Source organism: Pseudophryne corroboree, chromosome 9 (genome assembly GCF_028390025.1).
Source record: "Pseudophryne corroboree isolate aPseCor3 chromosome 9, aPseCor3.hap2, whole genome shotgun sequence".
NCBI lineage: Eukaryota > Metazoa > Chordata > Amphibia > Anura > Myobatrachidae > Pseudophryne > Pseudophryne corroboree.
The window spans coordinates 156,130,186-156,145,637 of record NC_086452.1 but is presented as its reverse complement, the minus strand read 5'-3'; the positions used below and the strand labels follow the sequence as shown (position 1 = coordinate 156,145,637).

At 49.4% G+C, this 15,452-nt stretch overlaps 1 protein-coding gene across 6 annotated transcripts in view; it reads left to right on the top strand.

Annotated features, from left to right (window-relative positions):
* The window catches only part of MTF2 (metal response element binding transcription factor 2), a 181,035-nt gene that overhangs the window by 49,120 nt on the left and 116,463 nt on the right, over positions 1–15,452 (top strand). For 4 of the 6 annotated variants that reach the window (XM_063939878.1, XM_063939874.1, XM_063939875.1 and 1 more), the window contains exon 3: positions 11,309–11,390. The exons of the other annotated variants lie outside the window; for them this stretch is intronic. Coding sequence is in view for 3 of the 4 variants with exons in the window: in XM_063939874.1 (XP_063795944.1) it covers positions 11,309–11,390 (82 nt within the window). In the remaining variant the exon portion in view is untranslated. The remainder of the gene's footprint in view (positions 1–11,308; positions 11,391–15,452) is intronic. 6 annotated transcript variants of the gene reach the window in all.

The window sequence follows — 15,452 nt, the reverse complement described above, 5'->3', positions numbered from 1 at the left end:
ACACTCCCTGGAAATTTTTTCCCTGTGTGACTGCTCCCCAGCCTCTCAGGCTGGCATCCGTGGTCACCAGGACCCAGTCCTGAATGCCGAGTCTGCGGCCCTTTAGTAGATGAGCACTCTGCAGCCACCGCAGAAGAAACACCCTTGTCCTTGGAGACAGGGTTATCCGCTGATGCATCTGAAGATGCGATCCGGACCATTTTTCCAGCAGATCCCACTGAAAAGTTCTTGCGTGAAATCTACCGAATGGAATCGCTTCGTAAGAAGCCACCATTTTTCCCAGGACCCTTGTGCAATGATGCACTGACACTTTTCCTGGTTTTAGGAGGTTCCTGACTAGCTCTGATAACTCCCTGGCTTTCTTCTCCGGGAGAAACACCTTTTTCTGGACTGTGTCCAGAATCATCCCTAGGAACAGCAGACGTGTCGTCGGAAACAGCTGCGGTTTTGGAATATTTAGAATCCACCCGTGCTGTCGTAGAACTACTTGAGATAGTGCTACTCCGACCTCCAACTGTTCTCTGGACCTTGCCCCTATCAGGAGATCGTCCATTTTCTTTGAAGAATTATCATCATTTCGGCCATTACCTTGGTAAGGACCCGGGGTGCCGTGGACAATCCAACCGGCAGCGTCTGAAACTGATAGTGACAGTTCTGTACCACGAACCTGAGGTACCCTTGGTGAGAAGGGCAAATTGGGACATGGAGGTAAGCATCCCTGATGTCCCGGGACACCATATAGTCCCCTTCTTCCTGGTTCGCTATCACTGCTCTGAGTGACTCCATCTTGATTTGAACCTTTGTATGTAAGTGTTCAACTATTTCAGATTTAGAATAGGTCTCACCGAGCCGTCTGGCTTCAGTACCACAATATAGTGTGGAATAATACCCCTTTCCTTGTTGTAGGAGGGGTACTTTGATTATCACCTGCTGGGAATACAGCTTGTGAATTGTTTCCACTACTGCCTCCCTGTCGGAGGGAGACGTTGGTAAAGCAGACTTCAGGAACCTGCGAGGGGGAGACGTCTCGAATTTCCAATCTGTACCCCTGGGATACTACTTGTAGGATCCAGGGGTCCACTTGCGAGTGAGCCCACTGCGTGCTGAAACTCTTGAGACGACCCCCCCCACCGCACCTGAGTCCGCTTGTACGGCCCCAGCGTCATGCTGAGGATTTGGCAGAAGCGGTGGAGGGCTTCTGTTTCTGGGAATGGGCTGCCTGCTGCAGTCTTCTTCCCTTTCCTCTATCCCATGGCAGATATGACTGGCCTTTTGCCCGCTTGCCCTTATGGGGACGAAAGGACTGAGGCTGAAAAGACGTTGTCTTTTTCTCCTTTATACGGCAATACTTCCATGTGCCGTTTGGAATCTGCATCACCTGACCACTGTCGTGTCCATAAACAACTTCTGGCAGATATGGACATCGCACTTACTCTTGATGCCAGAGTGCAAATATCCCTCTGTGCATCTCGCATATATAGAAATGCATCCTTTAAATGCTCTATAGTCAATAAAATACTGTCCCTGTCAAGGGTATCAATATTTTCAGTCAGGGAATCCGACCAAGCCACCCCAGCGCTGCACATCCAGGCTGAGGCGATCGCTGGTCGCAGTATAACACCAGTATGTGTGTATATACTTTTTAGGATATTTTCCAGCCTCCTATCAGCTGGCTCCTTGAGGGCGGCCCTATCTGGAGACGGTACCGCCACTTGTTTTGATAAGCGTGTGAGCGCCTTATCCACCCTAAGGGGTGTTTCCCAACGCGCCCTAACTTCTGGCGGGAAAGGGTATACCGCCAATAATTTTCTATCGGGGGAAACCCACGCATCATCACACACTTCATTTAATTTATCTGATTCAGGAAAAACTACAGGTAGTTTTTTCACACTCCACATAATACCCTTTTTTGTGGTACTTGTAGTATCAGAAATATGTAACACCTCCTTCATTGCCCTTAACAAGTAACGTGTGGCCCTAAAGGAAAATACGTTTGTTTCTTCACCGTCGACACTGGAGTCAGTGTCCGTGTCTGTGTCTGTGTCGACCGACTGAGGTAAAAGGACGTTTTAACGCCCCTGACGGTGTTTGAGACGCCTGGACAGGTACTAATTGGTTTGCCGGCCGTCTCATGTCGTCAACCGACCTTGCAGCGTGTTGACATTATCACGTAATTCCTTAAATAAGCCATCCATTCCGGTGTCGACTCCCTAGAGTGTGACATCACCATTACAGGCAATTGCTCCGCCTCCTCACCAACATCGTCCTCATACATGTCGACACACAGCACACACACAGGGAATGCTCTGATAGAGGACAGGACCCCACTAGCCCTTTGGGGAGACAGAGGGAGAGTTTGCCAGCACACACCAAAAACGCTATAATTATACAGGGACAACCTTTATATAAGTGTTTTTCCCTTATAGCATTTTAATATATATAGTCATATCGCCAAATAAGTGCCCCCCCTCTCTGTTTTAACCCTGTTTCTGTAGTGCAGTGCAGGGGAGAGCCTGGGAGCCTTCCCACCAGCATTTCTGTGAGGGAAAATGGCGCTGTGTGCTGAGGAGAATAGGCCCCGCCCCCTTTTCGGCGGGCTTCTTCTCCCGTTTTTCTGAGACCTGGCAGGGGTTAAATACATCCATATAGCCCCCAGGGGCTATATGTGATGTATTTTTAGCCAGAATAAGGTACTATCATTGCTGCCCAGGGCGCCCCCCCCAGCGCCCTGCACCCTCAGTGACCGCTGCTATGAAGTGTGCTGACAACAATGGCGCACAGCTGCAGTGCTGTGCGCTACCTTATGAAGACTGAAAAGTCTTCTGCCGCCGGTTTCTGGACCTCTTCACTTTTCGGCATCTGCAAGGGGGTCGGCGGCGCGGCTCCGGGACGAACCCCAGGGTGAGACCTGTGTTCCGACTCCCTCTGGAGCTAATGGTGTCCAGTAGCCTAAGAAGCCAATCCATCCTGCACGCAGGTGAGTTCACTTCTCTCCCCTAAGTCCCTCGATGCAGTGAGCCTGTTGCCAGCAGGACTCACTGAAAATAAAAAACCTAACAAAACTTTTACTCTAAGCAGCTCTTTAGGAGAGCCACCTAGATTGCACCCTTCTCGGCCGGGCACAAAAATCTAACTGAGGCTTGGAGGAGGGTCATAGGGGGAGGAGCCAGTGCACACCACCTGATCCTAAAGCTTTTACTTTTGTGCCCTGTCTCCTGCGGAGCCGCTATTCCCCATGGTCCTTACGGAAGTCCCAGCATCCACTAGGACGTCAGAGAAAGGCTTTTCTCCCGGAGGAGAAAGCCAGGGAGTTATCCGAGCTAGTCAGGAACCTCCTAAAACCGAGCCAAGTCTCAGTGCATCAATGCACAAGGGTTCTGGGTAAAATGGTGGCTTCCTACGAAGCAATCCCATTGGGCAGATTCCACGCAAGAACTTTCCAGTGGGACCTGCTGGACAAATGGTCCGGGTCGCATCTTCAGATGCATCAGCGGATAACCCTGTCACCAAGGACAAGGGTGTCTCTCCTGTGGTGGCTGCAGAGTGCTCATCTTCTAGAAGGCCGCAGATTCGGCATTCAGGACTGGGTCCTGGTGACCACGGATGCCAGCCTGCGAGGCTGGGGAGCAGTCACACAGGGAAGGAATATCCAGGGCTTATGGTCAAGTCTGGAGACATCACTTCACATAAATATCCTGAAGCTAAGGGCCATTTACAATGCTCTAAGCTTAGCAAGACCTCTGCTTCAAGGTCAGCCGGTGTTGATCCAGTCGGACAACATCACGGCAGTCACCCACGTAAACAGACAGGGTGGCACAAGAAGCAGGAGGGCAATGGCAGAAGCTGCAAGGATTCTTCGCTGGGCGGAAAATCATGTGATAGCACTGTCAGCAGTATTCATTCCGGGAGTGGACAACTGGGAAGCAGACTTCCTCAGCACGACCTCCACCCGTGAGAGTGGGGACTTCACCCAGAAGTCTTCCACATGATTGTAAACCGTTGGGAAAAACTCGACAGGTATTGCGCCAGGTCAAGGGACCCTCAGGCAATAGCTGTAGACGTTCTGGTAACACCGTGGGTGTACCAGTCAGTGTATGTGTTCCCTCCTCTGCCTCTCATACCCAAGGTACTGAGATTGATAAAATGGAGAGGAGTAAGCACTATATTCGTGGCTCCGGATTGGCCAAGAAGGACTTGGTAACCGGAACTTCAAGAGATGCTCACAGAGGATCCGTGGCCTCTACCTCTAAGAAGGGACCTGCTCCAGCAAGGACCCTGTCTGTTCCAAGACTTACCGCGGCTGCGTTTGACGGCATGGCGGTTGAACGCCGGATCCTGAAAAGGCATTCCGGATGAAGTCATCCCTATCCTGATCAAAGCCAGGAAGGATGTAACCGCAAAACATTATCACCGCATTTGGCGAAAATATGTGCGTGGTGCGAGGCCAGTAAGGCCCGACGGAGGAAATTCAACTGGGTCGTTTCCTACATTTCCTGCAAACAGGAGTGTCTATGGGCCTGAAATTGGGGTCCATTAAGGTTCAAATTTCGGCCCTGTCAATTTTCTTCCAAAAAGAACTAGCTTCAGTTCCTGAAGTTCAGACGTTTGTAAAAGGGGTACTGCATATACAGCCTCCTTTTGTGCCTTCAGTGGCACTTGGGATCTCAATGTAGTTTTTGGGTTCCAAAAGTCACATGGGTTTGAACCACTTAAATCTGTGGAGTTAAAATATCTCACATGGAATGTGGTCATGCTGTTGGCCCGGGCCTGGGCCAGGCGCGTGTCAGAATTGGCGGCTTTATCCTGTAAAAGCCCTTATCTGATTTTCCATTCGGACAGGGCGGAATTGAGGACTCGTCCTCAGTTTCTCCCTAAGGTGGTTTCAGCGTTTCACCTGAACCAACCTATTGTGGTGCCTGCGGCTACTAGGGACTTGGAGGACTCCAAGTTGCTAGACGTTGTCAGGGCCCTGAAAATATGTTTCCAGGACGGCTGGAGTCAGGAAAACTGACTCGCTGTTTATCCTGTATGCACCCAACAAGCTGGGTGCTCCTGCTTCTAAGCAGACTATTGCTCGTTGGATTTGTAGTACAATTCAGCTTGCACTTTCGGTGGCAGGCCTGCCACAGCCAAAAATCTGTAAATGCCCACTCCACAAGGAAAGTGGGCTCATCTTGGGCGGCTGCCCGAGGGGTCTCGGCTTTACAACTTTGCCGAGCAGCTACTTGGTCAGGAGCAGATACGTTTGTAAAATTCTACAAAATTGATACCCTGGCTGAGGAGGACCTGGAGTTCTCTCATTTGGTGCTGCAGAGTCATCCGCACTCTCCCGCCCGTTTTGGAGCTTTGGTATAATCCCCATGGTCCTGACGGAGTCCCCAGCATCCACTTAGGACGTTAGAGAAAATAAGAATTTACTTACCGATAATTCTATTTCTCGTAGTGGATGCTGGGCGCCCATCCCAAGTGCGGATTGTCTGCAATACTGGTACATAGTTATTGTTACCAAAAAATCGGGTTATTGCTGTAGTGAGCCATCTTTTCTAGAGGCTCCTCTGTTATCATGCTGTTAACTGGGTTCAGATCACAAGTTGTACGGTGTGATTGGTGTGGCTGGTATGAGTCTTACCCGGGATTCAAAATCCTTCCTTATTGTGTACGCTCGTCCGGGCACAGTATCCTAACTGAGGCTTGGAGGAGGGTCATAGGGGGAGGAGCCAGTGCACACCACATAGTCCTAAAGCTTTCTTTAGATGTGCCCAGTCTCCTGCGGAGCCGCTATTCCCCATGGTCCTTACGGAGTCCCCAGCATCCACTACGGACTACGAGAAATAGAATTATCGGTAAGTAAATTCTTATTATATATATATATATATATATTTATGATGCACAGAGGGATATTGCCGGCTGGCTTCCAGATTTAATGCAATGTCCATTCTGCCAGGAGGGTATTAGAAACCCGGCAGTGGACAGGTGATGCTGCCTGTAAAAGGCACATGGAGATGCTGCCTGTAAAAGGCACATGGAGATTCTGCCTTATAAGGGTGAGGAATTGTTTGGGGATGGTCTCTGGGACCTCGTATCCACAGCAACAGCTGGGAAGAAAATTTTTTACCTCAGGTTTCCTCACAGCCTAAGAAAGCACAGTATTTTCAGGTACAGTCCTTTCGGCTTCAGAAAAGCAAGCGGGTCAAAGGCGCTTCCTTTCTGCACAGAGACAAGGGAAGAAGGAAAAAGCTGCACCAGCAGCCAGTTCCCAGGATCAAAAATCTTCCCCCGCTTCCTCTGAGTCCACCGCATGACGCTGGGGCTTTACAGGTGGAGACAGGTGCGGTAGGGGCGCGTCTCAGGAACTTCAGGGACCAGTGGGCTTGCCCACAGGTGGATCTCTAGGTTCTGCAAATAGTATCACAGGGATACAGGCTGGAGTTCGAGGCGACTCCCCCTCGCCGTTACCTCACATCAGCCTTGCCTGCTGCCCTCGGAGAAAGGTAGTACTGGCGGCAATTCACAAGCTGTACTTCCAGCGGGTGAAATCAAGGTACCCCTCCTTCAACAAGGCCGGGGTTACTATTCCAAAATGTTGTGGTACCGAAACCAGACAGTTCGGTGAGACCCATTCTAAAATTGAAAGCCTTGAACACTTATATACGAAGGTTCAAGTTCAAAATGGAATCGCTCAGGGCGATTATTGCAAGCCTGGAGAATTTCATGGTATCACTTGACATCAAGGATGATTACCTGCATGTCCCTATTTACCCTCTTCACCAGGAGTACCTCAATATTGTGGTACAGGATTGTCATTACCAATTCCAGACGTTGCCGTTGGTCTGTCCCCGGCACCAAGGTATTTACCAAGGTAATGGCCGAAATAATTATCCCGTACTTGGACGATCTCCTTATAAAGGCGAGGTCCAGGGAGCAGTTGTTCGTCGGAGTAGCACTATCTCGGGAAGTGCTACAACAGCACGGCTGGATTCTGAATATTCCAAAGTCGCAGCTGGTTCCTACGACGCGTCTACTGTTCCTGGGTATGGTTCTGGACACAGAACAGGATAAAAAGGGTTTCTCCCGGAGGAGAAGTCCAAGAATTTGTTGTCTCTAGACAGAGACCTCCTAATACGTATACAGGTGTCTGTGCATCAATGCACGCGAGCCCTGGGAAAGATGGTAGCTTCTTACGAAGAAATTCCATTCGCCAGGTCCCATGCAAGGATTTTCCAGTGGGATCTGTTGGACAAGTGGTCCGGGTCGCATCTTCAGATGCATCGGTGGATAACCCTGTCTCCAAGGGTCAGGGTGTCGCTGTTGTGGTGGCTGCAGAGTGCTCATCTTCTAGGGGGCCGCAGATTCGGCATACAGGACTGGGTCCTGGTGACCACGGATGCCAGCCTTCGAGGCTGGGGGGCAGTCACACAGGGAAGGAACTTCCAAGGCTATGGAAAAGTCAGGAGACTTCCCTACACATAAATATTCTGGAACTGAGGGCCATTTACAATGCCCTAAGTCAGGCTAGACCCTGCTTCAACACCGGCCGGTGCTGATCCAGTCAGACAACATCACGGCGGTCGCTCATGTAAACCGACAGGGCGGCACAAGAAGCAGGGTGGCGATGGCAGAAGCCACAAGGATTCTCTGATGGGCGGAATATCATGTGTTAGCACTGTCAGCAGTGTTCATTCCCGGAGTGGACAACTGAGAAGCAGACTTTCTCAGAAGATACGACCTCCACCCGGGAGAGTGGGGACTTCATCCAGAAGTCTTCCAAATGATTGTAAACCGTTGGGAAAGGCCACAGGTGGACATGATGGCGTCCCGCCTCAACTATAGCAATAGCTGTGGACGCTCTGGTAACACCGTGGGTGTACCAATCGGTGTATGTGTTCCCTTCTCTGCCTCTCTTACCCAGGGTAATGAGAATAATAAGAAGGAGAGGAGTAAGAACTATACTCATTGTTCCGGGTGGGCCAAGAAGAGCTTGGTAACCAGAACTCCAAGAAATGATCTCAGAGGACCCATGGCCTCTGCCGCTCAGACAGGACCTGCTGCAGCAGGGGGGCCTGTCTGTTCCAAGACGTACCGCGGCTGCGTTGACGGCATGGCGGTTGAACGCCGGATCCTGAAGGAAAAGGGAATTCCGGAGGAAGTTATCCCTACGCTATTTAAAGCTAGGAAAGAAGTGAACGCAAACCATTATCACCGCATATGGCGAAAATATGTTGCGTACTGAGGCCAGGAAGGCCCCAAAGGAGAAATTTCAGCTAGGTCGATTTCTGCACTTCCTACAGTCAGAGGTGACTATATGGGCCTAAAATTGGGTTCCATTAAGGTCCAGATTTCGGCTCTATCGATTTTCTTCCAAAATTGAACTGGCTTCACTGCCTGAAGTTCAGACTTTTGTTAAGGGAGTGCTGCATAGTCAGCCCCCGGTTGTGCCTCCAGTGGCACCGTGGGATCTCAACGTGGTGTTGGATTTCCTGAAGTCGCATTGGGTTGAGCCACTTAAATCCGTGGAGCTATAATACCTCACGTGGAAAGTGGTCATTCTGTGGGCCTTGGCGTCGGCCAGGCGTGTATCAGAATTGGCGGCTTTGTCATACAAAAGCCCTTATCGGTATTTTATATGGATAAGGCGGAATTGAGGACTCGTTCCCAATTCCTTCCTAAGGTGGTATCTGTTTCATGTAAACCAACCTATTGTGGTGCCTGCGGCTACTTGGGACTTGGAGGATTCAAAGTTACTGGATGTAGTCAGGGCCCTGAAAAGTATATGTTTCCAGGACAGCTGGAGTCAGGAAAACTGACTCTCTCTATTTCTCCTGTATGCACCCAACAAGCTGGGTGCTCCTGCTTCTAAGCAGACGATTGCTCGCTGGATCTGTAGCACGATTCAACTTACACATTCTGCGGCTGGACTGCCGCACCCTAAATCTGTAAAAGCCCATTCCACGAGGAAAGTGGGCTCTTCTTGGGCGGCTGCCCGAGGGGTCTCGGCTTTACAACTTTGCCGAGCTGTTACTTGGTCGGGTTCAAACATTTTTGTAAGAGTCTACAAGTTTGGTACCCTGGCTGAGGAGGACCTAGAGTTTGCTCATTCGGTGCTGCAGAGTCATCCGCACTCTCCCGCTCGTTTGGGAGCTTTGGTATAATCCCCATGGTCCTTACGGAGTCCCAGCATCCACTTAGGACGTCAGAGAAAATAAGATTTTACTCACCGTTAAATCTATTTCTCATAGTCCGTAGTGGATGCTGGGCAGCCTCCCTGCTTTCTTCTGCCTGTGCGGGTGTGTAGGGGGAAGCGACCACCCCCTCTGGATTTACCCCTAGCTGAGAGGCCAAAATCCCATTAAAAAAAAATAAAAAAAAAAAAATTGCTGGAATTTGCATAAGGGGGCGTGGGCACGATTAAGCCACGCCCCCAAACCCACAGCAGGCACAGCAATGATAGAGGGGCCCCCCTGTTTCAAGTGCCCTGCCCCCCCCCCCGCCCCCCCCCCCCCCCCCCCCCCCCCCCCCGGACTTATAATCCGCCCCTGGGGGCATGCCAGCAGCTCACAAAGCGCTGGGCATGACCCCTCACTGACGAAAACTGGGGCCCTCCCGTGAAGCCACGTCCCTTTTCGGTGGCCACGCCCCCTTTTCGCCGCCTGTGTGTCCCTCCTTCTGCCTGAAGAAAGCTGGGAGGTATGCACCCCTGCCTGTGCCATGCCCATACCATCTGCTTCTGCTCCTAGTCTCCTATAGATTTGCCCAGATCTGTGACTCATTTGACTAACTCCGCCCAGTGTTGTGACTCCGCCCAGCGTTAGCAAATGAGTCACAAAGTCACAGATCTGGGCTATTATATAGGAGATAGGAGATGGGTTGACTAAAATAGCACCTTTTTGCAGCTGGTTCCATAAGTATCCATTATTTTGCAGCCCACAAGAATCTGTTCAAAATAGAATGTATTATAGCAGTGCGTCTCAGGCAGTGTTTTATCACTTTAGTGTAGGCATTCCCAAACTCTGTCCTCAAGGCACACTAACAGTCCAGATTTTAGTGATTTCAGTGCTTGAGCACAGATTAATAAATCAAAATAACTAAGGTACTAATTGTCACCTTTGCTCAAGTATGGCTATCCTTAAAACCTGGACTGTTAATGTGTTCAGTTGGTTCCTGGTGTGTCGCTCACAATAACAGAGGGGTGATTAAAAAAAAAAAAAAAAAAAGGCCTTGTCGTGCAGAACGTGCTTTGGCCAATCCCCAATTCAAGGGGAGGGGAGTGTGCTTCCCTGCTCTCCCCTTGTTCCATTGGCTACTGCGTGAGCTTGTCAGAAAGGTCCTGTTTGTCCCCTGGCTTCCAGCAGGTGCATTAGTGCAGCTGTCTCTGCATCATATGATGTCTGTCACAGAGAGAAGACAGGGCAGGAGTTTGGTATATAAAGAACTAGGAGTGTGTGCATTGGGTACAATAAGGTTAATAGGCAGCATTGGCCATCTGAGTAAGCATAAGCTTACACTAGATTGGCTATCTCCTGCCTGCTTTCCCGGCCAGTTGCCATCAGGGAAATAGGGCACTCCAGCGCATGTGCATACTAAAAAGGGTGTGTGGTTACTCTGGAAAAGGGCCATGGCCTTATGGCACAACTCCTGTTTGTCACTTTTGTGTGCCCAACACTTAAGGAGATGCCGGGCTGCTCCCAAGCTCTTCCCGCTTTGTGAATGGATACCGCGCACAGCAACTTTTCCCACCTGCAGGACAATACGTCCTGCGGGTGGGGACTGCAGAGGGCAGGCTGTTTCAGCGAAGGGCCACTATAAGGTCAGGGCGCATTTTGTCACTTTAAAACCGAGCAGGGTACGGCACCCCTCAGGAACACTACATCTCTGAATCAGACACACAATCCCTTTTCTTCAGATGCGCTGCAGCCAGCTTGGCTTCACAGGGCGTTTTTCTGAATTTGCTGTAGCAATAGAATTTAAGGCAGTCATTACCATTAAGTAACAGTCTGCTAGATTTTGATGTAGTGTGTTAATATGTACAGTATACTGTAACGCAGATCGACTTATCTGGCTAGAGGTGTCACCCCTTCTTAGCAAAAAACGTGAGCATTAATATTGGTATCTGCTTATAACCAAGGTGAAATAACATCAGTGCATCACAGATTTGCAGGCATATTTGAGTGGTTCTAGCTTTGTAGCAGCCACCTTTTGTTTTAAAAGTAGTTCAAGTACTATATGATGTTAGTCTACAAATCTTTACCTATTATGCCAAGGTTGTTTGCGACATTCTTTTTAACACACAGTTGTGTTATTTCCGTTACAGATAGATAAGTTTAATCAGAGCTGTTTTATCTTATTCGAAGACAGCTCCAAATCGTGGGTACTCTGGAAAGACATACAGACAGGTAAGGGCAGAGTATTGCATGTGAACTGTCCTGTTCAAATATGAAATTACATAAAGGGGTATATTTTACTAAGGTGTGTGTTTTTTTTTTTTTTTTTATAAATTCAGATTCTAGCTATTATCTTCCAGAAGCAGCTAGATAAATGTTAAGTGAAATTTGGTTGCTATGGTCAACATCTCCACTTCTAAAAAAAAAACCAAAAAAAAAACCACATCTTCGTAAAAATACCCTAAAGCCTCTAAACTCAAGTTTTATTCTTTCTTCCATATTGTACAGAAAAGTAATCATTTGCACTACAATGTTGTGGCTGGATCTATTGCACACCCATGTAATATATAGGGGTCTATTTACTAATCCTTGGAGAAAGAAAAAGTACCAGCCAGTCAGCTCCTATCTGCCATGTTACAGGCTGTCTTTGAAAAATGACAGGAGCTGGTTGGTTGGTACTTTATCTCCATCCACTGAATCCCTCCCCAAGGCATAGTAAATAGACCCTATAGTGCATCACAGAAACTGGAAAATTCTACAGTTGCAGTGCTCAAAACTTCCCCCCTGACAATGTGCCATATCCATAGGCAACCAAATGTGTCCGTATCGTAAAGAAATTAGGTGTGCAGCAAAAATTTAGAAAAATCTTGCTGAATAAGACCTATACAGCTTTGTAGACTGAACCCATTCGAAACTTAAATATAATTTGGATCTACTATAATTTATAGCGATGCCTATATAATCTTTTACTTCTTGGGATGGATGCAGTTATCGGCAATGTGCACCAAGAGCTACAGTATGGGGTGCAAGGCAAATTGACTATGTTGGTCACTGCATTGACAGAATTAGTCAACCTGTCATGAGCTACAGGAGTAATTCCAGAGGACTGGAAAAGAGCAAACGTAGTCCCACTGCACAAAAGTGGAAGCAAGGAAGAGGCAAACAGACCAGTGAGTCTTACATCTGTAGTAGGAAAATGGATAGAATCACTCTTAAAAGAAAGAGTTGTAGATTATCTCAAATCTGGCAATTTACAGGATTCCAAACAGCATGGATTCACTGGGGGGAGATCATGTCAAACAAATCTTATTGACTTTCTCTGACGTCCTAGTGGATGCTGGGAACTCCGTAAGGACCATGGGGAATAGCGGCTCAGCAGGAGACTGGGCACAAAAGTAAAAGCTTTAGGACTACCCGGTGTGCACTGGCTCCTCCCCCTATGACCCTCCTCCAAGCCTCAGTTAGATTTTTGTGCCCGGCCGAGAAGGGTGCATTCTAGGAGGCTCTCCTGAGTTTCTTAGAAAAAGTTTAGTTTTAGTTTTTTTTTTATTTTCAGTGAGACCTGCTGGCAACAGGCTCACTGCATCGAGGGACTAAGGGGAGAAGAAGCGAACCTGCCTGCTTGCAGCCAGCTTGGGCTTCTTAGGCTACTGGACACCATTAGCTCCAGAGGGACCGAACACAGGCCCAGCCTCGGAGTCCGGTCCCAGAGCCGCGCCGCCGGCCCCCTTACAGAGCCAGAAGCAAGAAGAGGTCCGGAAAAATCGGCGGCAGAAGACATCAGTCTTCAACAAGGTAGTGCACAGCACTGCAGCTGTGCGCCATTGCTCCTCAGGCACACTTCACACTCCGGTCACTGAGGGTGCAGGGCGCTAGGGGGGGGCGCCCTGAGCAGCAATGTAAACACCTTAGCTGGCGAAAATACACCACATATAACCCCCGGGGGCTATATGGATGTATTTTAACCCCTGCCAGAATACAGCAAAAAGCGGGAGAAAAGGCTGCCGAGAAGGGGGCGGAGCCTATCTCCTCAGCACACGGGCGCCATTTTCCATCACCGCTCCGCTGGAAGGACGTCTCCCTGACTCTCCCCTGCAGTCCTGCACTACAGAAAAGGGTAAAAAAGAGAGGGGGGGCACTAATTTGGCGCAGTTTTGATAATAACAGCAGCTATAAAGGGAAAAGCAAGTTATATAGTGGTATTCCTGTCTATATATAGCGCTCTGGTGTGTGCTGGCATACTCTCCCTCTGTCTCCCCAAAGGGCTAGTGGGGTCCTGTCCTCTATTAGAGCATTCCCTGTGTGTGTGCTATGTGTCGGTACGTTTGTGTCGACATGTATGAGGAGGAAACTGATGTGGAGGCGGAGCAATTGCCTGTAATGGTGAGGTCACCCCCTAGGGGGTCGACACCTGAGTGGATGGGCTTATGGAAGGACTTACGTGACAGTGTCAGCTCTTTACAAAAGACAGTTGATGACATGAGACAGCCGGCTACTCAGCTTGGGCCTGTCGGGGCGTCTCAAAGGCCATCAGGGGCTCTAAAGCGCCCGTTACCTCAGATGGCAGATAGATGCCGACACGGATACTGACTCCAGTGTCGACGGTGAAGAGACGAATGTGACTTCCAGTAGGGCCACACGTTACATGATTGAGGCAATGAAAGATGTTTTACACATTTCTGAGATTACAAGTACCACTAAAAAGGGTATTATGTTTGGTGAGAAAAAACTACCCGTAGTTTTTCCTGAATCTGATGAATTAAATGAAGTGTGTGATGAAGCGTGGGTTTCCCCTGATAAAAAACTGATAATTCCTAAAAAGTTATTGGCATCATACCCTTTCCCGCCAGAGGATAGGGCACGTTGGGAAACACCCCCTAGGGTGGATAAGGGCAAGCGGGCAAAAGGCTCCTCTTTTCTGCCCCGTGGCAGAGGAAGAGGAAAAAGGCTGCAGCAGACAGCCAGTTCCCAGGAACAGAAGCCCTCTCCCGCTTCTGCCAAGTCCTCAGCATGACGCTGGGGCTTTACAAGCGGACTCAGGCACGGTGGGGGCCCGTCTCAAGAATTTCAGAGGGCTCACTCACAAGTGGACCCCTGGATCCTTCAGGTGGTATCTCAGGGGTACAAATTGGAATTCGAGACGTCTCCCCCTCGCCGTTTCCTAAAGTCTGCTTTACCGACGTCTCCCTCCGACAGGGAGGCGGTATTGGAAGCCATTCACAAGCTGTATTCTCAGCAGGTGATAATCAAGGTACCCCTCCTGCAACAGGGAAAGGGGTATTATTCCACGCTGTTGGTATACCGAAGCCGGACGGCTCGGTGAGACCTATTTTAAATCTAAAATCTTTGAACACTTACATACAGAGGTTCAAATTCAAGATGGAGTCACTCAGAGCAGTGATCGCGAACCTGGAAGAAGGGGATTATATGGTGTCTCTGGTCATGTCCCAATTTACCCTTCTCATCAAGGGTACCTCAGGTTTGTGGTACAGAACTGCCACTATCAGTTTCAGACGCTGCCGTTTGGATTGTCCACGGCACCCCGGGTCTTTACCAAAGTAATGGCCAAAAATGATGATACTCCTCCGAAGGAAAGGAGTTTTAAATTATCCCTTACTTGGACGATCTCCTGATAAGGGCGAGATCCAGGGAACAGTTGGTAGTCGGGTTAGCACTATCGCAAGTAGTGCTGCGGCAGCACGGTTGGATTCTCAATATCCCAAAATCGCAGCTGATCCCGACGACTCGTCTTCTATTCCTAGAGATGATCCTGGACACAGTCCAAAAAAAAGGTGTTTCTCCCGGTGGAGAAAGCCGGGGAGTTATCCGAGCTAGTCAGAAACCTCCTAAAATCAGGCCAAGTCTCAGTGCATCAATGCACAAGGGTCCTGGGAAAAATGGTGGCTTCCTACGAAGCAATCCCATTTGGCAGATTCCACGCAAGAACATTCCAGTGGGACCTGCGGGACAAATGGTCCGGATCGCATCTTCAGATGCATCAGCGGATAACCCTGTCCCCAAGGACAAGGGTGCCTCTCCTGTGGTGGTTGCAGAGTGCTCATCTTCTAGAGGGCCGCAGATTCGGCATTCAGGACTGGGTCCTGGTGACCACGGATGCCAGCCTGCGAGGCTGGGGGAGCAGTCACACAGGGAAGAAATTTCCAGGGCTTGGGGTCAAGCCTGGAGACATCTCTTCACATAAATATTCTGGAGTTAAGGACCATTTACAATGCTCTAAGCCAAACAAGACCTCTGCTTCAAGGTCAGCCGGTGCTGATCCGCTCGGACAACATC